Consider the following 25,992-nt stretch of genomic DNA (forward strand, 5'->3'; position numbering starts at 1 on the left):
TTTCTTATGCTAAACAAAAAACACAGAAATATATAAGGGTGCATTTCCTAACTTTTCTGCTAGAAGGTCTGTCCATGGAGTCCAGGTGATGGAACTGGAACCAGAACATAGTGTACATATTGTACCTTTTAATTTTGATGGCATCTTTACAAACCTGTGACTATAGTCTTTAAACTTAGTATTTACTCTCCCTCCCTGTCTGTTTTTGTAGGAATCTCATTTGTGCCGAAGGAGATCGGGGAGCACCTGGTGAACATCAAGAAGAACGGACGCCACATCCCTAGCAGCCCCATCGCCGTGACTATAAAAGCATCTGAAATCGGAGATGCAACTCGTGTGCGCGTCACGGGACAGGGCCTGAGCGAGGCAAGAACGTTTGAGCCTGCAGAGTTCATCATCGACACCACAGACGCTGGTAAGAAACACACTGCTGCCATCTCATTCTACTGTGAGTGTTTGGATCAGATGAGATACTTGGGTTTTGACTGTGTTTTGATTATTTTAGCTTTAATTCTATTCCAATTTTATGTACACAGAACAATCAACTCTGAAACTGAAATATCCATCCATTTGAATGTTAATTGGAGTAGCTTTGATTAGTTTGAACTATGTGCAGTCATCTGTGGAATTTGATTTCCAAACTGTGAAAGGAGCTAGTGTGTATTTCAATCTATCCTGTCAGTTTTCTTCTGCAATTAAAAATCTAATTTAACCAAAGTCACTTTATGCCACTATCTTTGAGAAGAATAAGAAGACTCAATCCAGGTCAAAGGTTTTAGAGGAATTTTCTCTAAATCCTGCACACTGTCTCACTCTTGGTTGACTTTTATTCAAACAATGTTTGGGTCCTTCTGACCTTCCTCTGCTAAAAGTGAACCAAATGTGAGACAGTCAATAGTGAATAATCTAAACTATGATCTGACTATGACTCAGGCATTCCACACACACTCTGTACAAGTCTTGTGTCTGTCTGTTGAGCTCATGTGTTACTGTGTGCAGGTTATGGTGGTCTGAGCCTGTCCATTGAAGGGCCCAGTAAAGTGGATATAAACACAGAGGACCAGGAGGACGGCACCTGTAAAGTGACCTACTGCCCCACTGAGCCCGGAAACTACATCATCAACATCAAGTTCGCCGACCAGCACGTCCCAGGTCAGACTGTTGAGCGCTCAGGGTCTGGGGTTAGACCTGATTTAGTCCTGGTGTAGTGTGGACTGGGTTTACTTACATCAGTCCTGGTTTATCTCATGCTTAAAGGGCCCATATTACGTTATTTTCAGATCCATGTTATAATGTTGTTTCCTCATCACAAACAGACCTGGAGTATAAAGAGTTACTCAAATGTGTAAATGAAACAAAACACTAGCTTTGTTTTTGAGGAGGTAACAGCATTATAGTATGACTTAAAGCTCATGAGAGTCGATTTTTGTGTAATATCAGACCTTTAACACTCTTATGTACACTCAGACTTTACACTTTGTAACACTCTTGTCCTCTTTGTGTGTGTTTGTGTTTTACAGGCAGCGCGTTCACAGTGAAGGTGACTGGAGAGGGCAGGATGAAGGAGAGCATCACCAGGAAGAGAAGAGCTGCATCTGTGGCCAACGTGGGGAGTCAGTGTGACCTAAGCCTCAAGATCCCAGGTACAAGATCTGTGTCATCTGTACAAGATCTGTGTGTGTGTCTGGGACTCTGTGTGTGTGTCTGGGACTCTGTGTGTGTGTCTGGGACTGTGTGTGTGTGTGTGTGTCTGGGACTCTGTGTGTGTGTGTCTGGGACTCTGTGTGTGTGTGTCTGGGACTCTGTGTGTGTGTGTGTGTGTCTGGGACACTGTGTGTGTGTGTGTGTGTGTCTGGGACTCTGTGTGTGTGTCTGGGACACTGTGTGTGTGTGTGTGTGTGTGTGTGTGTGTGTCTGGGACTCTGTGTGTGTGTCTGGGACTCTGTGTGTGTGTGTCTGGGACTCTGTGTGTGTGTGTCTGGGACTCTGTGTGTGTGTGTGTGTGTGTGTCTGGGACTCTGTGTGTGTGTCTGGGACACTGTGTGTGTGTGTGTGTGTGTGTCTGGGACTCTGTGTGTGTGTCTGGGACTCTGTGTGTGTGTCTGGGACTCTGTGTGTGTGTGTCTGGGACTCTGTGTGTGTGTGTCTGGGACTCTGTGTGTGTGTCTGGGACTCTGTGTGTGTGTGTGTGTGTGTCTGGGACTCTGTGTGTGTGTCTGGGACTCTGTGTGTGTGTCTGCATCAGTGTACAGGACTGCCTCTGTGTGCTGTAGAATAATCTATATTTGTCCAGTAGTGGTCTAAGGGGGATAAGCTTTCAGAAATGGTCATCTGGATACTGTTTTTCCATTTCATCTTTCATTCAGAATTCTTCCCATAATCTTTTGTAACAGCAGCGTCCTCACACCTCCATCAAGTGACAGATCAAGATACAGTAAGATGACCCATAATGATGTTGGCCCGTAAAGGAAGGAACTCTCACTTAGACTTACACTAACTTTATTATTCCACAAGAGAAATGATTTGGACACAGTAGCTTACACCACACAGTATATTATAAGGACAGAGAGTAAAAAATATAAATGGTAATAATAAATTCTAAATAAGCAATAAGTAGAAAAGAGCAAGAGACATAATTCTATAAATGTATGAGTCAAAATAAAATAGAAAAATAAGTAATAAAAGACTCCTCTCTTTTGGGACCTGTTGAACTCGTGGTTGAACATCTGAAAATGGCTTCTGGATGGGTCTTGGTTTCAAAAACAGTGTCTAGATGTTCCCCACTGAAAGCTTTTGTGCCTGTGTCTGTGTAATTTCTCGATCGAAAAAGCAAATTCACTTTGGTCATATGTTTGAGAGTGAACCGGAACTAAACTCTTGGATGAGCGGTGAAATGTCTTCACCTTGAAACGTTTGTCCAGTTCCCTGAATTGAATTTTCTTTTGCTTTTGTTTCCATGTCCAGTTCTGTTAGCTCTCCTGTGTTTGTGACAGTCTTCTCCTTCCTCATCACTGCTCTTTGTATGTTTTAAAAGAGCAGGCTGTTTTAATAATGTGTCTATCCAGTGTCTGTGTCTGTACCTTTCTGTAGCTTTCTGAAAATACTTGAATGACCCTTGTGTCCACGGCAGAGATCAGCATCGCAGACATGACCGCTCAGGTGACCAGCCCCTCGGGTCAGATCCACAAAGCCGAGATCATGGAGGGAGAGAATAACACATACTGCATCCGCTTCGTCCCCACGGAAACCGGCATCCACACAGTGTCCGTCAAATACAACGGAGCTCATGTTCCCGGGAGCCCGTTCCAGTTCACTGTGGGGCCCCTGGGAGAAGGAGGAGCCCATAAAGTCAGAGCAGGAGGGCCCGGGCTGGAGAGGGCAGAGGCCGGGGTACCAGGTGAGAGTCCTGGTTTAGTCTCTAGGGGGCTTTAATCTATAGAAAGCTGTTTTAACCCTGTCTGCTCCTGTCTTTAGCTGAGTTCAGTATCTGGACGAGAGAGGCAGGTGCCGGGGGTCTAAGCATCGCGGTGGAGGGTCCGAGTAAAGCTGAGATCTCGTTTGAGGACAGAAAGGACGGGTCCAGTGGAGTGTCCTACGTCGTACAGGAGCCCGGTGAGGACACAGGAGTTCCCCAGGACACATGACACTTCAGATGGTGTTAAACTCTTCACCCACACAGAGCGCATGTGTTTCAAACTGTAGCATGAGTGGACTGTTTTATACTTGTTATTTGGTGTATCTTGTGTCTGTGTTTCATGTCATTTTCCCTGAAGTCTAGCAACACTTAACACAAAGTTGTCCTCAGTGTTCCTGGAGAAGTCCCACTACTGTTTTGCCTGATGACTACAAGATAATGATCTCATTTGTATATTGCTAAACGTGCACCTGTCTGTCCCTGTCTCTGCTCGTGTGTGTGTTTGTGTGTATCTCATGTGTTCATGTGTCCCCCTGCAGGAGACTACGAGGTGTCCATCCGCTTTAATGATGAGCACATTCCTGACAGTCCCTTCGTGGTCCCTGTCTCCTCCCCCTCGGACGACGCTCGCAGACTCACTGTTGCCAGTCTTCAGGTGAGACTCTGAGACGCACACACGTCCAGGAGCGCCCCCACAGGCTCAACTCGGGACAACAGGCAGCAGCAGCGTAACAGAAGAACTGTATGGTTCAGTTCTGGTTCAATGGATGATGTCTTGCACTTGTAATGAATAGGCTTGTCAAACGTGACAAAGATCTACACTTTTGTCATTATTCAGTCACTCAACACTCTGTGGTGGTCAGAGAGCTGTACCCACGGCCGCTCAGGGCAACACACACACACACACACACACACACACACACACACAGACACACAGACACACAGACACACAGACACACAGACACACACACAGACACACAGACACACAGACAGACACACACACACACAGACACACACAGACACACAGACAGACACACAGACACACAGACAGACACACACACACACACAGACACACACACACACACACAGATACACAGACACACACACAGACACACACACACACAGACACACAGACAGACAGACACACACACAGATACACAGACAGACAGACACACACACACACACACACAGATACACAGACACACACACAGCGCACACACACACACACACCAGTCATATTCAGGAAGGAAGGTGAACTGTCTTACTTAAGGACACAAGTACTTACCCAACAACTACTGCAGATGTCCAGCAGTGACACTGGACTAAACCAGGGATTTAGAATCTGAAGTCCATCTTTAGAAGAATCAAATTTGTATCATACATGCATTTATATAGAACAAAAGATTCTGTTCTATTTTTAAACCTTAATTATTTGTTCCCATCTTGTCACATGTGTGCTGTTCTAGTGTTGGGGCCCTGTAGTTCACACATTAGTGGGGTTAGTTTAGCGTGACAGTCTCAACTGTAGTTGCTGCTGCTGCTGCACTGTTGCTCCGAGAGGCCTCCCAGTCACAGGACTGTGTGTGCGACTCGTGTCTCATTCTAAAGGCTCCCAACAGCTCCTCATCTCACAGACAGGGGGCGCTAAAGGGCTAAAGAGGCACCACCCGGGCTGCACCTGTCCTTCTCTCTGCTTCTCACACATGTAAAAAACTTAAGAACCGCACCATGAAAATCTGGAAGGTAACAGTCTGGTATCTGTTGCTTTCTTATGGAAACTTTGTATTTCCATGGAATCCTACAGGTGACATTCCACCTTCAGAAAGTTACAAACTGTAGCTTTAATTTTTTTTTTTTTTTTGTGCTCTGTTCACACTGCTGCTCCTCAAACTTGCACTAAATCTTTCCTCTACTGGCAGCCCTCCTCTTTAGCCCTTTTAGCGGCCTCCAGGTAAGGACGCTAACAGTAACTCAGCTGTAATACACATGATTCAGATTTGGGTGTTAAAGGAGACATATGATCATCTTTTTCAGGTCCTTGGTATAGGATCACTTTTGTTTATTGTAAACTGTAATATGCACCTACCATGTCTTAATAATAGAAATGGGTCCATTGACTTCCTGTTCAGAAGGGCAGAACTCTGCTGACATGAACTATGATGCTACAGAGTTGTTTTTCACTGTTGCAACCTGAGCCTTTGAAAAGTAAATGCATGTAAATGTAAACTTTTTTAGATGGTTGCTATGTACAGTGGTGTGGGCGGAGATAGGGGGTAGATGCAAACAGGAAGTTTCTGAGCACTTAAATCTCAAATGCAGGACAGTACAGGATTACTCAAACATACATGAATCTATGAGTCTAAATACAACTTTGCGTTTACTCATTAGTTCTAACATGAATTGTAGCTCATTAAAGTAGATTTGACAGAATCCGTCTCCTTGACTCTGGTCGTGAGCTTTTGAAATGGGAGCTGTGGTGTTGATGTTGTGAGTGTGTTGGAGCAGGAGTCTGGGCTGAAGGTGAACCAGCCCGCGTCCTTCGCTGTGAGTCTGAACGGAGCTAAAGGAGTGATCGACGCTAAAGTGCACAGCCCCTCTGGAGCTCTGGAGGACTGCGCCGTCACGGAGATAGACCAAGGTACAAAGCATACTCTATAGACATGGACATGAAAATATGTTCAAATCAAATATATCAAATATTTATTGATACAATTGTAAGGCTGATTTATTATTAACTATGAAAAGAGTGGACATTTGTTATAATTTGGTGTTTTGGTTCAAGATCCAGTCAGAATCAGAATGAGCTGCACATGAGTTTCTCATTTGTGTTGCCAGTTTCAATGGTGAAATTCAGTGTGTTTAAACCTAAAATGCCTCTCTCTGATCTGAATGGTCTTTACCTAAACCCCAGCACCTGCACCAGTCATGAGTCAGTGCTAGTGCAGCCTCTGCAGCTCAGGGAGGAAATTCTGGAGGTTCTGAGCTTTCACATGAGGCCTGGTCTGTCCATATATTGAGAATGAGACACACTTGGATGTGTCTCTATCTGCAGGTGAAGGCTCTGGGAGCCAGTATCCTTACTCTATTGTGTTCCTTTCAGATAAGTACGCAGTGCGGTTCATCCCCAGAGAGAACGGCCTGTACCTGATCGACGTCAAGTTTAACGGCAGCCACATCCCAGGAAGTCCCTTCAAGATCCGCGTGGGAGAGACCGGACAGGCCGGAGACCCAGGGATGGTGTCTGCTTATGGGCCCGGACTGGAGGGAGGAACCACAGGTAAGTTCTCCTGAAAAGAACATTAACCCAGAGGAGCAGGTCTGAGGAACAGAGGAGAGGGTCAGATGGAGCAGAGGCATGTAATGAGAATCGACAGAAGTCTCTGATAGTCTTGACTTACTTCCCAAATTCCCAAATGTACTTGTACACAGCCACAGTGTCCAAAAGCACAGTGATGTGGTCATAGTGTGAAACGTCGCTGTTGTGAACCAACAAGGCGTCTTGTACATCTATAGCTTGAACTACTGACCAGAGCATGTTTTCCCTGTGAATACATTGTTTCAGCGTGAGATCGGACAACAGCAGAGAGCGCAGTCAGTGGGACATACAAGCTGCAGTAAAACCACACCACAGCTGGAGTTAATGTAACTCTGCCGTTAGTTCTTGAATCACTGCTTTAGAACTGCAGCAGTTAGTGTTGTTTTTTGGGATCAGAAAGTCTCCAAAACAGAACTGACACATCCCCATGGTGTTGTCACTAAACTACAATTTCAAACTCAATTTCGAATTTCAAATAAGGAATAGACTCGATACTCAATAGCCATTCCGATACAATCATGATAATTAAAAAAAAAAAAGTTCCATATGTTCCTATCAAGTTTTTGGACTTGTCTTTCTCTCTTTCAAACCTTAGGCACGGCGTGTGAGTTTGTGGTGAACACGAGTAAGGCTGGCTCTGGAGCTTTGGCAGTGACCATCGATGGACCGTCCAAAGTGAAGATGGACTGTGTGGAATGTACTGAGGGCTACAGGGTCACATACACCCCCATGGCCCCCGGGAACTACCTGATCTCCATCAAATACGGGGGTCCTTATCACATTGTAGGAAGCCCCTTCAAGGCCAAGATCACTGGTAAGTCAGCAAAGCATTTTTATATTCATACTTTGCAGCTGATGTCATCAACAGTTTAAGGGGATGTGATGCTAACTGGAGGCACTGCTGTCTGAAGCTCTGTTATTCAAATTAGACTTTAATCGGAGTTTTGCACAGTCTGACCAAAAAGAGCTGACCAAGATGGAACACCTCCTAAAGGACCATGAAGGCTTGCACTGATCAGACTTCTGAATTTTTTTTTTTTTTTTTTTTTTACTTTTTTACAACTGCTTTATGGATAATCGGCCTCTGTGATGCCTTTGATTTCTTATTGTATGGGAAAAATTTAAGGAAACTGACTTTCGAACCAGAGTATTTGGTCACTGTTGAGCTTCAGAAGCTGTAGACGTACAAACTGCATCCCTCCAGCTGCCTCTTGTTCCCTTCTGTTCTCATACACTCAAAACCAACATAACTAACAAGAGAAATGTGTGTGTTTGTGGTGCAGGCTCTAAGCTGGTGTCGAGCCACAGTATGCATGAGACCTCCTCTGTGATGGTGGACCCTCTGACCCGCTCCATCAGCTGCTCCCAGGCTCCGCCCACATCCTCTGATGCCAGCCGAGTGGTGGCCAAAGGACAGGGCCTGACCAAGGGCTTCATCGGGCAGAAGAACAGCTTCAGTGTGGACTGCAGCAAAGCCGGTATGAGGCCATTTTATACAGTTTCAGACACATGCCTAGAAGTAAGGATGGGCATTTGATGAAATTTCATTAATCGATCGTCGGGAGAATTAACAGTCAATTATCAATTTAATGATGAATGTTTTTTATATTAAAATGATCATCATTATTATTACAAATAATCTGCATAAATAAATTCAACTTTACAACATATAAACCATAACCACTCTAGAGCCACATCAGTCCATTTGACATTAGAATGTGTTTAACACAGCTTTGTGCAAGTCTTACAGAAACTAAACTTAAAACCACATGGCTAATTTGCATAAACTAAGTGAAGAATAAAACAGGGGAATTTTTTTATACAGGTCATCGTTAAATGTGCATTTGCACTTCGGCATGTTGCAGGCTGACTGACTGTGTCTGCTCACTCCTTCTGAGTCACAGAGAGCGAAGAGAGACACTCAGTTTAATGTCCCAATGAAAGATCATGAAAACCCGGACATTTGCGTCACTTTATAACGGCCAAGACAGGACGTGGAAAACAGACATGTCCGGGGAAAAACAGACGTTTGGCCACGCTACGCTATGCACAGCGACCTACATTCAGATTGTCGATTAAAAATGAACGTTATTGATGAAATTCTTAATGATCAATTATCGATTAATGAACTAATCATGCCCATCCCTACCTAGAAAGTTTAAAGTATTGATTAGTATCTCATTATGTCTTCCTCTTGTATCAGTAGAAACAGTTTTTGCTCGTGTGCTGACTGCTTCCTCTCCCCTCAGGTCGTAACATGCTCTTAGTCGGGGTGGATGGTCCCAAAGTTCCTTGTGAGGAGATTTTAGTGAAACATTTGGGGAACCGCGTCTACAACGTGAGCTACCAGCTAAAGGAGAAGGGCGAGTACATCCTGGTCATCAAGTGGGGAGACGAGCACATCCCCGGCAGCCCCTACCGCATTGTGGTTTAAAACTACACGCTAAAACTCCATACCACTGTTTAAAATATCATGTTTACAACTTGAGCAGTCCCTCCCCCCAAAGCAATGCACCAACTCCATTTCTCACTATTTAACAACATAAAAATCACACTTCTGGCTTCTTAAACCGCAATGCAATTCAAATACAGCTCCAAAGATGAACGCGCATAACCCGTCTGAGAATCATGCACCTTTTATTATTGTCATTGTGTCATTTTTACAACTAGCAGCACTGCAAAAAATAGATGATGTAAAGTGACTTGAATTACATTTTTAATTTAGTTGGAAATAAGAAAAAAATATGTTCAGTGGCATAAAAACAAAGCTTTTAATTCCAATCCAAATGTTACATACACTAGGTGTTTAAGTAGGTCACTAAATATGGCTAGAAATTAAGATTAAAATAGTGAATTCGAGTCATTTTATGAGTTTTTTTGCAGTGTCTGAAATGTGTTTTGTGTCCAGTAGGTTGATAGAAACATGTAAACAGTCTTAGCTGAGTTTTGCCTTTTAAACAGAGGGTTACTGACCGTTTTGCACTGGAAAATCAACAAAAATTCCCCAAATATTCAAATTCCAAGTTTACAGTTTTCAGTAGAATTCATAGTTTGACTGTTACAAATGGTTTTAAAGGAGAATTTTGAGTCCAGTCTGAGTGTTTCGAAAAATGTGCTTTTACAGTAATAGTGTTTTAACCTGCTGATAGTGTTCTGTGAAGATACGCTGCCAAAAATAACATAAATTTGGGATTTTAATTTCAGTAGTTTTGATTGATTCAGATTTATTACACATTAGGACTATTTCATTAACATTTTAAAGCATTCGCAGCTAATTCCAACTATTATTCCAACTTAAAATAACAGATTTGTTTTTGGTTTGAATAAATAAACATGTATTTAAACCGATCCAAACTAGATTAAAAAAAACGTCCTAATAAATCAATAAATATGAATTAGTCAGTTAACTATACCCAAATTAATGTGGTTTATTCCTACTTTTGGCTTTTGCAGATTACATAAAAACGGCGTACACTTGGTCAGATAGTCCTATACCAGTACAACATACGCATCATAACATTTCTGCTATTTGAAAAAGGTGTTGTGCTTAGTTTTGTGCCAGTAAGAGCACCGCACGCACACACGGCTCTCCATGCTCATCTACTTCTAATTAAAAGGTGTTTGAAAACTTGCAACTTAAAATTCCAAGGTCTATAAAGGGAAATGTTTGGAATGTTTTGCTGGAAAAATGAATGTTACGATTGAGAATGAAAATTCAGTAGTTTCGGTTTAGTTTTCAGTCCCAGTATTTTTCAGTTTCACCCTCTCTCCTCCATTCTTCTAACCCGCTGTGTGCCTTATGTTTTTGAAAATAAATAATGATCTTGTCCTATTAAAAAGGCTTTAAAAGTGTTTGTAAGACAGTATTTTGATACACAATAAAGTTAAGTATTTTCTGTCAATTTTTTTATTTTTTAAATTTTTTTTTGTTTTAATATTTTAAATATTTATCAGGTTCTTTATACATTTCAAGGGTCTTTACTGCACTAAAGTCAGAAACCTTAAACAGGGGGCATTACACTTCTGTGGGGTATTAATTGATGATGCATAACATATTTAGATCACCATAGATTACCTGTTATGTTTGGAAAATGCTATATTCACTCAAAACAGAGTGTCAAAATATAACTACCTTCTCATGGTTTGAGTCTAATCTGTGAGTTTTTACCATTTAAATCAAATTGCACTCACTGGAAAAAGCTACATGTTTGGAAAAGTGGATAAATCACTGTGCGTCTGTCTGGTTCAAACTGGAATTTGAAGTGGTGCGTGGAAGTTGAAAGAACTTAAACCATATCAACTCTGGCAAACCTACTCGGACTCCCATTTAACTTTCAAATTGTTAAAATAACAATTTGAGCCAGGAGCCAAGTGTGAAATGAGGCCTATTATATCAGCATAATCAGTGTGCCTCCTGCTAATGAAACTACTACACACATCAGGTTTGTGAAGCTGAAGTGTACACTTTTGTACCACGTTTTTGTATATTTAATAATAATAATAATGCATAATTTTTTGGACACTCAAAGACACTTTACAGAGCATTTTTCATTCACTCCACATTCAGTGGTGGTGAGATCTACTGTAGCCACAGCTGCCCTGAGGCTGATGTGACTGAAATGAAGCTGCCAGTCTGCACCATCGGCCCCTCCGACCACCACCAACACTCACACGCACACACATCACTTTCAGACTAGGCAATGTGGATGAAGTGTCTTGCCTAAGGACACAATGACAGTTTTTGTGACTGGCTCCCCCCTGTGGCACCTGATTTTCCCAGTGTCTCCCATTCAAGTTCTACTGAGCTTCTGCGATCTGACGGGATCAGGCTTTGACAAGACTGTAAGTCCGTGTGTGGGTGTGTGGGTGATACAGAATTGACTAGGACTGTTCTACAAAACATGAAGAGGATTCAAATATGACCTAGGAGAGATGACTAGATTATAACACCACATCCAGGTAATAATTTAAAAAATATATGAATGGCTCAAATACATTTTAACAAGTCGACTCCTCATAGCATTAAAGGACCTTTTATAAAGCCTCTTTGTTGCTTAAAGGTCCAATTTACACACACACACATTTGGAGCTTTAAGCCATGTTATAATGCTGTTCCCTCCTCAAAAACAGACCTGGAGTTGTGTTTTGTTTCATTCAAACATGTCTGAGTAACTATTATCAGTCTGTCTACATCACCAAAGCTCAAAGTGCTCTGTTCCACCTTGTGATGTCATGTGGAAGTTTTCAAGTGAACAGCTCCTTTTACTTTTAGTTGAGTAGAGTTGGACAATTCCAGAACTGAAATCATCTAAATGATTCTACAGAGTTTAAAAACACAGTGGAGCACTTCCTGTATTACCACATGATATCACAAGGTGGAGTTTTCTGTTTGAGAGAAGAATTTGGGCTAAATGTGCAGGTTTGTGTGTTAAACATGTGAATGAAACAAAACGCAAGTCCAGGTCTGTTTGTGATGAGGAAACGACATTAGAACAGATCAGGAAACAGTCTGATATACGTCCTTTAATACAGGAGGGTCAAACTCAAACTCACAGAGGCCAAAATTAAAAACTGGGACTAACTCGTGGGCCAAATTAAATATTTATTGAAAGATTTCAACAACATCTGCATGTTTTCTCTTCTTTCGAGATATGTAATGTTAAACTTTCTCTTATTAAAATAAATGTTTAATAATAGTTTTGCTTAAACATTGAATACAGAAGAAGCAGAATATAAAATAATAACATTTTAAATAAATCATGTCTCTATAGTCAATCTGTAGCCGTCGGCAGCTCTAATACAGATTTGATATGATCTCACGGGCCAAATATAATTATATTGTGGGCCAAATTTGGCCCCAGGCCTGAGTTTGACATGTCTGGTTTAAGGCCTGGTACTTGCACGCACATACACATGCACATACACATGCACATACACATGCACATACACATGCACATACACACGCACATGCACATACACATAGACTGTCAGTTAATGGCCTCCAGCTTTGCTCCCTCAGGCTCTTCCCTGCATTAAAGGAATGTTTATTATAAAGTACACAAGCAAGTCAATAATTATGTTTTACCATCCACACAATAACCCCCAGTCCTCCTCCGCTTCATTATCTTAAACGTGCACTAACATGGAACTTTTCTGAGTGAGGGATTTTCAAACATGCACAAACTTTCCACTCACACAAGTAGTGGTAGTAGTAGTAGTAGTACATTACATTAGTCACTGCATGACCTCATCACGGGGACTACGCCCAACTTCTGCTCAACTCAACTCCTTTTTAGGCCTGAGTCCATAAAAACAGAACCTTAGGGGGGCGCTGCTGCACAACCAATCAAAGCTGCATTCAGTTTTCAAATCTGAGAATCCAAAGAAGAGTCCCATATGTTTATGTTTATGTAGTCCTGCTTTAGTCCTGCTTTAGTCCTGCTTTAGTCCTGCTTTAGTCCTGCTTTAGTCCTGCTTTAGTCCTGCTTTAGTAGACTCAGACTAGTCCTGGTTTAGTCCACTTAAGTCCTGAAATAGACTTTGATTCGAGGATAAAACAGTCAGATAATTTTGAAAATGAATGAGATTATAGTTGAAGTGAAAGTGAAATCTCGTATTCAATCTCAGAAGTGGAATTAGGTTAGTAAATATAGAGCGCTGTGTAGTTTTGGTAGTATCTCCGTACTTTACACTCGATACTTTTACTTTACTACATATGCAGTTATCTTTAGGCTATTATATAAAGTATTTTTTTCTATATCGTTTGAGACATGCGGACAAAGATGTGGTGTAAAACTACATTTGACTCTTTAATACAAAGTCTGAGTGACTTTTTCAAAATATAATCATATGTCTAAATGACGTTTATATGTTATTTTTGAATATGATTTAAATACGAGTATTAATTGAAAATGCAAAATAAATCTATAAAATCTATTGTAAAGTGTAGAGAGAGAACAGAACAAACGAGGGCGTGCCTTGTTACGTAATCCAGATGTTCGCCTGACGCACGGACGCACGTTCACTGCGCGCTTGGATCACGGCCGATTTTTCTGCAAGACTCGTAAAAAAAACTACAACTCCGTGTTATAAAGGTGAGATCAACATTTTATGAACTTTACTGGAGTAAAAATCTGCTGTTTTAATCACACATTAGTTTAGGATTGTACGGGACGAGCTCGTTTTGAACTCTTGGAGATGTGTCCGATGTTGCGCGCGTAACTCAGAGCTAACGCGAGAAGCGTAACGTCCTTCAGTCAGTTTAAACTTTACTCAAACACTGTCTCAATATTCTGTCTTAGATTTTATTTGAGCTCGACTTAAAGCATTCATTCGCTTTGCAAATTCTCTATTTCCTCTCGTCCTCTTCCTCCTCCTCCTCTGCACTTAGATGTGAACTTCAGCTCATGTATGCAAAAAGAATTACTCAACTAGTACTTCTGCAGAATTACTGTATGAGTATTTTAATTACTGTCTGCACCAACTGTTAAAATACTGCTCTAGCACTTTGATAGGCTCAGATGTACTTAGTACTCACATGTACACATTTATTACTACTACTATTCATTATACTGTTACTATTTACTTGAGTTGAAATAAACTGTACTTTACAGAATACTTTTCTAGTAGTGTTAGAGTTACTTGTAGTCATACTTGTTTAAGTTTAGAAGTTCTTATTGAAGTAACAGTACTCTTAGTTGAGTAAAATATTGTAGAGTGTAATAGTACTCTTAAGTAAAAGTTCCTTTTCTCACAGTGAGTCTAAAGTGACAAAAGTTTTATGTGGTAATCTGAAATGAATGAACAGTTGTGTTTCTCCTTCACATCTGATTTAGTTTGTTTCATGTTTGTGTCTGTCCTTTGAAAACACCACATTTTGTGCCTTATTTATTATGTATTTGTAAATTAATTTTTTTGTCCTTCATGTTACATTCACTTCATATTATAAATAAGATTGGGCCGGACAATGAATCACATTAATTCGATTGATTCAGGTTTTTAATGAATCGATATTTTGAAAAACTTCTAAATTGTGAAATGGAGGATTATTCTGAAATAACTTTACCCTTGACTTTCTTAATGGCAAAGTAGGTTATTGTGCAATTACATCGATATATCTATATATATATAATGGATGGATGGTTTACAATTTCTTGAATAATAACATACATGTAAAGAGCTTCCCCTGTTTCAAACACCCGCAGTCTCTGCTCCAAAGCTCCATTCACCTCCACCTCAGACCCAGTCTAATCAAATCCTTCAGGGTGTGACTGTATCACCCAGCTCTAAAATCAGACACTTACACACTGTTACAAAGTTACATCATGTCGGTTATGTCATATTCAGATTGATTTAGTTCTATTATTTGTTTGAGTGTGTTTCAGGCATAAATGTTTTCACTTACACATTTTGTCTCTGCAGATGTCTCTGAGTGACAAAAGTGACTCTGAGATCAGTGAGCTGCTCTCAGAGTACGGCATCAAACATGGGCCCATCGTTGGTATAAATACACTATTATAAATATATCTGCAAATATTATTTTAATGTGATGACATCATCTTTCTATGTGTTATATTTTGTGCAGAATCGACCAGAAAACTTTATGAGAAGAAGCTGCAGAAGGCCATGGAGGAGGCAGCTTCTCAGAGTCCCTCATCTGATAAGACGTACTACAGAGAGGAGGGTGAGTGTGGGCGCAGCGCTCTGCTGGAGGACATGTACATGCATATATAGAAATGGACATAGCTGATCCATGGTTTAGTTCATGTTTAGTCCTGGTTTAGTCGTGGTTTAGTTTTGTTTTAGTCCTGGTTTAGTTGAGGAGCTGCAGTAGTTTGCTGGTTCTTGGGGTTAGAGGACAGACGACCAGGGGACTGTGTCATTACATCACATTATTTCTTAAGGTAAATCTACAGTATGTTTCTGGTGAAACTGTGTCTGTTCACACATTCTGTTCTTTTTGCAGAGGAAGTCATCACCTACATCACATACCACAGTCCGGTGAGTCCTGCCAGGTTTAATGATGGTTCTTTCGCAGTGTGGGTGTAATGCAGAAAACCTCCCCGTAAAATGTCCCAGTATCATTCAGACAGAATTTGAATTTGACTCAGTTCCAGTACTTAAGAAAAGACTTGACACTCGATCACTTTTAAAGCTTCATTTTCAACACAAAATACTAGTACTACTAGTAACAGTAGTAATAACTAGTTCTACACTAGTTCTGCTAAAAGTCAGGATGACATGTTTCATTTTATCCACTTATGTGTTTTTTTTTTTTATTGATACCTGCACAAATGTCAAATTTAAACACGTAGCTGTGGCTATAGTTGTATTTTAGAATAGATTGGAATAGAATAGAAAGTCTTTATTGTCATTATACTGTGTATAATGAGATAACACTGTGGAGTGAATGAATAATGCACTTTTTACCATGGTCAGTGAGAATGCTAATGCTAAATACCATGTGTTATTTTTGAGTAAGTGTACAGGTCGTCAGGCTCTAGACTCCGGGTCAGTGCGTTAAAACTGTGTAACACACTGTCCTCACAGGTGAATCTTTGGGTTTCTAGAAGGCACTAAATGTAATACAATCTAAATGTAATCTAATCAAAAATTCATTATAATGAGCATTGTATAATCCATGGGTTTCATCTTTGTTGGTCCCATGGTGCCGTTTTGAAGACAGTAGACCACTCAAAAGAAATAATATTTAGTTTTGAATAGTTAAGAAAGAATGAGCATAGTTAGAAGTTTATAAGTTATTCTGTTTCCATTGTGCGCTGATGGACTGCTGTGTTTGTTTTGAGCAGACTCGATCTGAAGCGTCTGGAGACATGTGAGTACACGTCTCACCACTCTCACCACTCTCACTGTCACTGTTGACCCAAGGCTGGACTTTTCTAATGCAGCGTTTGTGTTTGAACCCAGGCTGAAACACAGAGGAGCCACACTGCAAAACCAGAGCAACCACCAAGAGCAGCACACTCCTGAACCCGAGCCAGAGTGAGAGACGGACTTTTCTCATAGAACCTCTGTCACCTGTTTGTCTCTGTGGAGATGTTCTTGTTTTGCCTGGAAGGTTCCACAGTATGGCATTTCATTTAAACAGTCTTTACACAAGTTACAAGTCAGATCTGTGGAGAGGGGAGCCCCTACACACACATGTACACACAGTATGTACATGTGTGTATAAAGAGTAATAACAAGTGATGATTACTTAGATGTTTAATGCCATACTGTGGTACATTCCAGACAGAGCAGTAAAGTTAAGCAGTAAAACCAATGTCAGGTTCTAGTTTTTGATTCCAAAATTCCCTCTAAAATGCACAGACAGTTTATGCATGAGGAACACAGTTTACACACACACATGTAAGTAAATAATATCACATATTTTATTTAACCAGTAGTAACTATTGTGCAGTTCAGGTAACGTAATTATGTAAGTATGTCATATCTGCTGCCCAGTTTGAAGTCAAATCATAGGTCATATTTGATGTTCGCTACGGCCTATGCACTTAAAACCTCACAGGTGATTAGAGTCTGTGGTCTGTTCACACTCCAGGAGCAGTTTAGTTTGAACTAAAAAACTGAACAAGTCAGAAATAACTTCTGCAAGTAGAAAAAATGTAAAACTGTAAATATTTGTATAGATAATGTCTTTTTTTCCCACAGGCCTCCAGTGCAGAGGTCCACAGGGAAAGTCGACCACATCTCTGCCCCATCCAAAGCCCAGGAGAAGCAGGCCAAAGCGGGCTGTGTGTGGAGGCTGATGCGCCTGCTGCTGGTGGGAGCGCTGTTAGCCGCTTTAGTCTTCTACGTTTACGGTCACTTGATGAGGGTAGAGGAAAGTCAAGAGCCTCAGTAGAGCTGGAACAAGGAACACGTGTGCCTACGTTTTTACGAGATGATTGAAGAAGGTCAAAGTGCATGTGACAGGTCAGGTTATTCTACTCACTTCACAACATCCTGGGTAACATCAATATATTTCAGATTTGACTACAAATCTTGGCTAGTTTTTCCTAGTTTAGTTAGACACAGGCAGCAGATGTAACATACATAGAGGCAATTCCATAACTGCCAAAACTTGTCTAAATTGAACAACAGTAATGCTTAGACTATTGAAAATCAATGTTGTTTAATGATTCATCGGTTCTTTGTGCATAAATTGTCTCTGTATTTTGGATTGGATATTTTGGATATTGTTTTGTTTTTTTTAGTTTGTACTTTTCGTCTCTTTTTACACAGACACTTGACTGATGTAAAACTGGTTAAAGGTGCGATATGTAACTTTGCTGGAAGAGGGTATGCCACCTGTTCGTCTCCATGGATATTACTTTGGGATGATCAAAGTATGGCAATAAATCCCCATGCATCTTTAAAACATCTGTAATCAAACAAATGTAAGACTTTTTAATGCCATACAGTGGAACATAATCTATGGACAAAGCACTATCATCTCCATGGAGACAAACAGGTGGTGTACACGCCTTCAGAAAGTTATATTGTCCATCTTTAAAGGCAGCTTTAACACAATAAAGTGTAAGAAAGACTCAAAATGAAGCTATTTGCAGGTAAAAGTTTGACATAAATGACTTGATACTGATATTGTGGGTAAAGTTTTCAATTCAAGCTAAGTTTTCAAATCAGTTTCCAAATCTGTCTGTAAAATTATCCAGTATGTCGATACATTTTAAAATTGTTTTAAAAGTATACTAAATTAACATTCATAAATCAAGTAATTTTACTCAAATCTGAGTGTTGTGAGCTTTAGCAATGTTCCATGTTGTTCCCTCCTCAAAAACAGATCAGCAGTTGTGTTTTGTTTCATTCACACAAGTAACACTTTATTATTCTACATCTCCAAAGCTCAAAATGCTCTGTTCCACCTTGTGATGTCATCAAGGGGTAGTTTTAATCAGTTTGAGTCAGCTGAGATTGCCATAGAAAGCTTCTAATATCTGCAGAGGAACTGAGGAGTGAAGTAGTTTCAATGAAACTGAATTTGGCCATTCCAGAGCTGCAAGTTTTCAAATGGTTCTAGTGAAGGTGTATGGAGCACTTCCTGTATTATCACTATCAGTGACATCACAAGGTGGAACAGTGTTTTCTGTTTGAAAGAGCTCAGTCTAAATGTGCAGGTTTGTGTGTTAAACATGTGTGAGTGAAACAAAACACAGCTACAGGTCTGTGTGTGACGAGGAAACTGCATTGGAACAGAAATCAGAAAATAGTGTCTCATGGGCCCTTGAGTATTTTCCTTTTCACGTTGTATTTTTGCTTTATGTGCAGTTTGCAATGTGACTGTTCCTTATGTTGTTCATGTTGGCATCTGTCTAAAATAAATGCTTTTTTAATTTTAGTTTTTTATTGTTTGGGTCATCACAGCAAACCAAAGTTCAAAAAAGTTTATTGTCAATTCTTCATACGAAACATATGAAGAATCAAAATTGTGTTTCTCACTCCCAAACGTATAAATAAATAATCATAAATGGAAAATGTGTAATATAGGACCATTATCTCATCACACAAATCATTAAACATCTTCCAATTTTATCTTTGTACTAATATTTTAATTTAAAATGTTGTATTTTTTACCCCACGACAGTACTAAAGACAATGGAAGTAATCTTTAAATTATTTGGTGTATTACCTTTCAGAGACGCAGACTGATGAATGATGGGACCACAGTGATTGAGCTGCACCCACACTGGCCCTGTAGCTCCTTTGTGTAGCATATTTTAAAGCATTTGATGTCGGGCAATCACACGACACTGCAGGCTAGTCATATTATTTATTTACTGTGTTTTCATAAAGATGCATCAAGAATTTCAGACTTCTGGTCATTGCACAATTCATACTGGGAAGGAATTTTCGAAAAAGTGAAAATCAAACCTCCATGTTTGTTTACCCAGTGGGATGTGTCTATTGACAAAGTCGATCTTTTCTAGTCTTTTGAACCATATCACTTTTGTTTTTGGTTCTGATATTGTCATATTTTAGTTTTGGGATTCAGACATCGTAATTGTGTGGTTGTTGGATCCTAACAGCGGAAAACGGGCTTCGGAAGTTTGTGAATTCCATAAATGTAAAAGTGAATCAGATGTGTGTGACTCAAACCTCTGTTCAAACTTCTTCCCAATGGAATTGAAAAATAGTGAAAGGTGAAGGTGATGGGCAGGATTGATCCACAGGAAGGATGAAAAAGGAAACCTTTGACTGTCTAAATCCTGAGTTTACAGAGAACATTTTGTATGCACTTTCTAGTTCTTGTGGTTTTACAGAAACATCATGTCTTGGTCTCTTTACAGTGGAAGGTTTTTCTTGGTGAACAGTTGGTGCATTTCACTTTGGCATTGACTTTTTAAATTTTTAACCAAGGTGGAGCACTCCACATACAAAATATTCTCTGCAAACACGGGATGATTTCTTAGACAGTCAAATGTTTCCTTTTTGGTTCTTCCTGTGGATCAATCCTGCCCATCACCTTCACCTTTCACTATTTTTCAATTCTGTTGGGAAGAGAAACAGTTTGAACAGAGGTTTGAGTCACACACATCTGATTCACTTTTGCAGTTATGAAGTTCACAAACACATTTCTCGAGCCTTTTTCCACTGTTAGGATCCAACAACCACACAATTACAATGTCCGAATCCCAAAATTAAAATATGACAAAATCAGAACCAAAAGTGATATGGTTCAAAAGACTTGAAAAGATCGGCTTTGTCAATAGACACATCCCACTGGGAAAACAAACATGGAGGATTTATGCTCACTTTTGCACGATGACTGGAAATCTAAGATTCTTGATGCATGTATTGTATAAAAATATTTCCATCACTATCTTATATTATACTGACAGCTTTTACCAATTACATTTTTTTCATTTTTGTTTTATTTTACCTTTATTTAACCTGGAGTTCCCACTGAAATTCAGAATCTCGTTTTCAAGAGAGACGTGCCTAAGATATCAGCCAACACAATCAATACAGAACACTCAAATCACATTTAAAAAACATTTCCATCTCTCAACAAAAACATTCACACGTCTCAGTCACTGCATTTTCTTGAAGTCATCAGGTGAAACCACAGAGTCCAACTGAAGCTCTTTCTGTAAATGATTCCAACACCATGGAGCTGTAGGAAAAGGCAGATTTTCCAGCTCAGAGGTGCAGAGGGACAGTGAAGAGGATCTGTGAGGAGGAGTGAAGCCGGTCACTCCCTGAGCTCAGATTAAGGACATTACTAAGGTACCAGGGAAGGTTCCTCAGTATGGCTTTGTACACAAATATTAACCAGTGTTGTTTTCTGTGAATTGTTAGTGATGTCCAGCCAGTGAAACCTGAAAGAGCAGTGATGAGTGAGAGAGTTAATGATGACCCTCCGTGATCCATGATGCACAGAGTTCAGTTTGAGCAGAGTGGAAGAGAGAGCTGCATATACAAGTGTCACCACAGTCCACAATCAACAGGAAAGATGCTTCCACCATTTTTTTTTTTTTTTTTTTGCTGAAATGATGATTTTATTAAGAAGTAGGCACTGTTGTTACAAGGACTCATTGTTTTTCAGTCGCCCCCAGAGTGTGTCAGACCTGAACACTTGAGCCTTCATTTTATTCTTGACTACAGACCAAAGTCACGGCGTTTCTAGGTCACATATTCTTATTCAGGGACAATCTAAGTCTCCAAAGCCTAACCCTGGAAAAGGCACGCTCCCCCCATCACAAGAGGGCACTGTCTGCCAACTCTGCTGCTTATTGGTGGTTTTCAGATTGTAGAATGTGGTGATGTCACACTCACAGATGAGGGGCAAGAGACAGTTTTTCCTATTAATTATATTGTACTTTACCAGGAAATATCAGAAAGATAAATTCCCAAATATGGAACCTGATCATTTCTGTTATTCTGACTAGACCCATGTCCAAAAATCTGCACTTGAACAATATTAATTGTATTCAATGACACTTGCCTGTAGAATGATGTCATCGGAAACCAGCAATACTGTTCGCTTGCTGTTCTTGGATTCTTCCAAGGCCACGCTCTCTTTGTGTAATAGGCCCAGTTCTTCAGCCATCAAAAGCCTGAGGATATGTTTAGGCCACAGGAGCTCACCAAATTCACCTGCAGCTGCCACACCCTGAGCAAACAGCTCCAAAAGCAACCTGTTCTGTCCACACAAATATTTCTCCTGTTCTTTTACAACAGTAAAGATACAGATTATTTTCATGGCTGTGCCCACTAAGTGAAGTGTTACTAATCTCTCTCTTCCCTCTAACTCCAGTGAGTGTTGTGGAGCAGGTGATTGTGCAACTTTTGGTGCTTCGCACTTGCGCTGTTTCACACTTGTGCTGTTGTGGCTGCAGGTCTGACTACGCCACCCGATGAAGAGGAGCAGTGGGTTCTCTAGGACAGAGTCAGTGATGTTCTGGTCTTGTGTAGCTGTAGATTCTACATTTGCACATCACCTTAAATCTAATACATACTAGACAAAATCATACAGGGAAAAGGATCCATTTGAACCCTTGTGTCTTCTCCCAGTTCCTCAAACAAGCGGTGAAAAAAAAAGAGTGAGGAGTGTCCTTCGTCGTGCTCACTCCTGCTCCACGTGATCTCTCACTAAATCATACAAATGCTCAGGTCACTTGTTGGAAAGCACAACAAAAGTGTTTCAACATTTCTGGTTGAAGTTTGAATGAGTTTATGAACTTACAGTAGAAATGGAAAACATTGACTTTGAGCACCTGATGGACCCTGAAGCACTTTTTGCTGAAGGTAATGATCAGTATTACTGCAGTAGAAACTGTTTGTCTTAATAGATTTAATGGATGAATGGAAAAAGTCAAAAAGATATATTTCTCAAAAATTTAAACATTTTCATTTTGTTTGAAACAAGCACACTGTCTCAGCCTGTTTTTTTCACTTTTTTCCCAAGACTCTTGTTCAAAGTGTTTTTAAACTTAACTATGTTCCAAATGTTAACCTGAAAAAATACAGATGAAAGTATTTTACCATGAACTTACAAATCGTGTTTTGTCGCACTGGGGCCTTGAACTAACCTCAGAACAATGTTGTTTGTGTCAAAGTAATAATTTGCCACTTTTACAAAAAATATAAAATGTCAGTTTTCCCCATCCTGTCTGTAGCAGTGATAGTCATGTTGCATGTTCTGTTTACTCTCGTGTGACTCCGCTGCAGTGCTGCCAAACCCAAGCTCAAAACACCTCCTCAGATCAGCTTTGTGGACTGGGCAGATCCCCGGCCTTCTGTGTGGAGTTCACACTTTCTCCCTCTGTCTGGGTGGATTTCCTTGAGGCATTCCACTTCCTCCAATCAACCCAATACATGCACCACAGGTAAAATCCTCCAGCTCGTTAGTCCTGACCAAGCCTCGCTACAAGACCACGGAGATGGGCCTCACCTTTTTAATAAGCAGGTAACAGATAACAGATGAGTTTGGAAGTTCTGCTAACATCAATGCTAAGCTCCACCCGTATGTGTCTTACAATAAAATATTAAAAGATTAAAATAACAATAATAATATGTCCAACAGTATGAAATATGTATTTAAAAGTGAGACAGATAAGAGTCCTGCTGCGATACAGGCTCCTCCGAGAGTTTCTGGAGAGAATAACAGCGCAGAGGAGTGAGGACAGGAGGAGATGTGAGGACAGGAGGAGTGAGGACAGGAGGAGATGTGAGGACAGGAGGAGTGAGGACAGGAGGAGATGTGAGGACAGGAGGAGTGAGGACAGGAGGAGATGTGAGGACAGGAGGAGTGAGGACAGGAGGAGACAAGGACAGGAGGAGATGAGGACAGGAGATGTGAGGACAGGAGACAAGGGCTGTGTCCCAATTCGAGGGCTGCAGCCTCCGAAGGCTGGTTTTAAGGCCGCATACGTCACTTCCGGTGAAAGAAGGCCTGTCCCATTTCATTTTTATGTCATGCAGCCCTAAAACCGGCCTCGTTTCCATGGAAATGGGGCCGCGAACGGAGGACACATCCGAGTATCCTTCGCAGCCTTCAGTATCCCAGCATGCACCGCGCGGCGGCAGTCACATGTTCGAAAACGCGGAGCAAAAAGCCGGTCCCGAGAGCGGAGAAAAACATGTGAGTAACACTTTTAACTTTAGGAAATCATTACTAACACAACTGTAAACGTAAAACACGACCATTAATTCCCACAAAACTGTCAAATAAGTTTGTTTTTAACTGCGTGAACTGCGGAGTTTTGAGCTAAAGTTTGCCTAGTAATGTGCAGCTAATGCGATGAAAAGTCCGCTCAAACTTTCATATTTGGACACATTTCCATCAAACACTCATCATGTTTTTACTGTTAGGGGAAAAGAAGCTCACAGAGTGATTTAAAGAAGCTACGAGGAGAAAACTCCACGTTTTCACGGACAGTGTAAACATGTAAACAGTTGGTCAGTGTAGCTCGGAGTTAAGATGAAACACACATTATTTCATACATTCAACTGAAAAAAGACTCAGTCTGACTCTATCAAAGCTCATATTTACTTGTAAATCACATAATATATGCCTCCAACGTGTGCATTTCATTCAGGGAATACATTATCTGCTTTTAACAATCCGTGCATGTTTGTAAAGTGAAGAGTATATAATATCCTGCCTGGACAGGTCAGATTTATGATGGACATGAGGCTCGTTTAACAGATTTGTGCAGACACTGGTGTAGATACGACCTGGTGTACATACGACCTGACTGTCTGTTTGGTCTGTCACATCTAATGTTATAACAATGAGAAATCAGTTTTACATGAATTTTCTCATCTGCAGCCTCCAGTATGAGGACACGACACACTGCAGGGGCCACAGAACTGTTGGCTGACAAGATGCTTGTGATTCATAAAATGGGTCAAATGCAGATGACAAAGTAAAGCCAACACTGAGCTGGAGGTGCTGACCCAGACTCCTGCCAACGATTAGGTATGGGGCATGTTACATTGAAAATTGTACTAATAAGAGCTGCAAATGAATCATGCTCATGTTGAAATTATGATTTAAATTGTGAAAATATGCATTTCTCAAATGTGTGGGATTCCTCTGTTCATTTAGCTGTTTCAGATATAAACTGCCTTTGAATCTGAATGTACATCAAAGTTTAAGTTCAACGTTAAAAATAGTTTATTGTCAATTCTTCATACGAAAAACATATAAAGAATCGAAATTGTTTTTCTCACTCCCTTGCGTATAAATAAATAATAATAAATGTAAATAGTGCGGAGGGAGTCCAGGTGTTCTTTGGGGCTGCATGCTCTCTGAAACTTATTTTCCTCTAATAGTTTTGTGTTCTTAATGTGTGTGTCATTACAGGTTTTCACTCTACAGGACAGAACTTTGAATCAATCAGACGCAACAACCATTCTGCTCTTCCTCCTCCAGAAGACGAGAGACACATCACACTGAGTGGTCCAAGTCCACTGTCCATGTCTCCACTGTCCATGTCCAGAGTCTCTGAGGAGCAGGTCCAGAGTCTCATATGATCTGAACAAGTGTGTGAGACAGAAATGAAAACATCTGCTCGTAAGTGTTTCTGAATGTTTTTCAGCCTGTACTGACATTTGATTTATGGTGAAATGTGCCATTTATTTGGTGTCTCTTTTGATAGTAACTAATTACATGTACTATAAGAATGTACTATTGTACTGCAGATAAGCTGTGGTATTCCACATGACCATATCTGGCAAAGATAATTTGTTCATTTTTGATTGTCACTTGCTTCAGCAAAAAGGGAACACAATGAGATTTACTGACATACAGCTGTTTGTACTAACTTGTTAATGCAGAGTGTGTGTAATGGGTTTAATATTTGACTTCATATTATGATAAAGTATTTCCAGAAGTTCCTTGGATTGTTTAATAAATCATCTTTTCTCAGGAGAGATGTCTTTCTTTCTTTACAAACTGACTGTATAAATGTAATCCCTGGTCAATATAAAAATCCTTAATAATGATAATATTTAGTAATGCATATCTCATCACAGTTTTTTTTTAATTTTAAGATAATTTAGTCTATTTAAAATGTATCCCTTAAATATAGCCGTTTTGTTTTGCAAAAGTTAAACATACATTTTCGGTTTTGGCCATAAGATTTGGATGCGAATTATTAAAATAATTTGGTCACAAAATCCGACAGTTTGATGACCTGTGCGTCTTTTTACTGATCCGTGTGTGGAATCTGCGCGGAGCGTGTTAGCATTAGCATTAGCGCTAGCAGCGTCCCTCGGTTGCTAGGCGACAGGG

At 40.3% G+C, this 25,992-nt stretch overlaps 2 protein-coding genes and 1 long non-coding RNA gene across 6 annotated transcripts in view; all 3 read left to right on the forward strand.

Moving 5' to 3' along the window:
* flna (filamin A, alpha (actin binding protein 280)) overlaps positions 1-10,633 on the forward strand; it is a 115,326-nt gene extending 104,693 nt beyond the window's left edge. For all 4 annotated transcript variants that reach the window (XM_020932443.2, XM_020932445.2, XM_020932444.2 and 1 more), the window contains 11 exons: positions 212-415; positions 1,000-1,152; positions 1,521-1,643; positions 3,131-3,397; positions 3,475-3,612; positions 3,955-4,070; positions 5,921-6,053; positions 6,516-6,692; positions 7,327-7,545; positions 8,015-8,209; positions 8,981-10,633. In XM_020932443.2, the coding sequence (XP_020788102.2) occupies positions 212-415; positions 1,000-1,152; positions 1,521-1,643; positions 3,131-3,397; positions 3,475-3,612; positions 3,955-4,070; positions 5,921-6,053; positions 6,516-6,692; positions 7,327-7,545; positions 8,015-8,209; positions 8,981-9,165 (1,910 nt within the window). In that variant the 3' untranslated portion in view covers positions 9,166-10,633. The remainder of the gene's footprint in view (positions 1-211; positions 416-999; positions 1,153-1,520; positions 1,644-3,130; positions 3,398-3,474; positions 3,613-3,954; positions 4,071-5,920; positions 6,054-6,515; positions 6,693-7,326; positions 7,546-8,014; positions 8,210-8,980) is intronic.
* Positions 10,634-13,605: 2,972 nt separating this feature from the next.
* Positions 13,606-19,089, forward strand: emd (emerin). Its single transcript, XM_055159842.1, has 7 exons — positions 13,606-13,825; positions 15,153-15,231; positions 15,316-15,414; positions 15,697-15,731; positions 16,541-16,566; positions 16,659-16,733; positions 17,403-19,089. The coding sequence occupies exons 2-7, from the start codon at positions 15,153-15,155 to the stop codon at positions 17,593-17,595; spliced, it is 507 nt and encodes a 168-aa protein (XP_055015817.1). The 5' UTR covers positions 13,606-13,825; the 3' UTR covers positions 17,596-19,089.
* A 4,581-nt stretch (positions 19,090-23,670) lies between these two features.
* On the forward strand, positions 23,671-25,629 carry LOC129410871 (uncharacterized). Its single transcript, XR_008633025.1, has 3 exons — positions 23,671-23,835; positions 24,526-24,675; positions 25,063-25,629. It is a non-coding gene; the product is annotated as an uncharacterized LOC129410871 (long non-coding RNA).
* Positions 25,630-25,992: the final 363 nt, after the last annotated feature.

This window comes from Boleophthalmus pectinirostris, unplaced genomic scaffold (genome assembly GCF_026225935.1).
Source record: "Boleophthalmus pectinirostris isolate CB_2022bp ecotype Guang Dong unplaced genomic scaffold, ASM2622593v1 HiC_scaffold_2823, whole genome shotgun sequence".
NCBI classification, from domain to species: domain Eukaryota; kingdom Metazoa; phylum Chordata; class Actinopteri; order Gobiiformes; family Gobiidae; genus Boleophthalmus; species Boleophthalmus pectinirostris.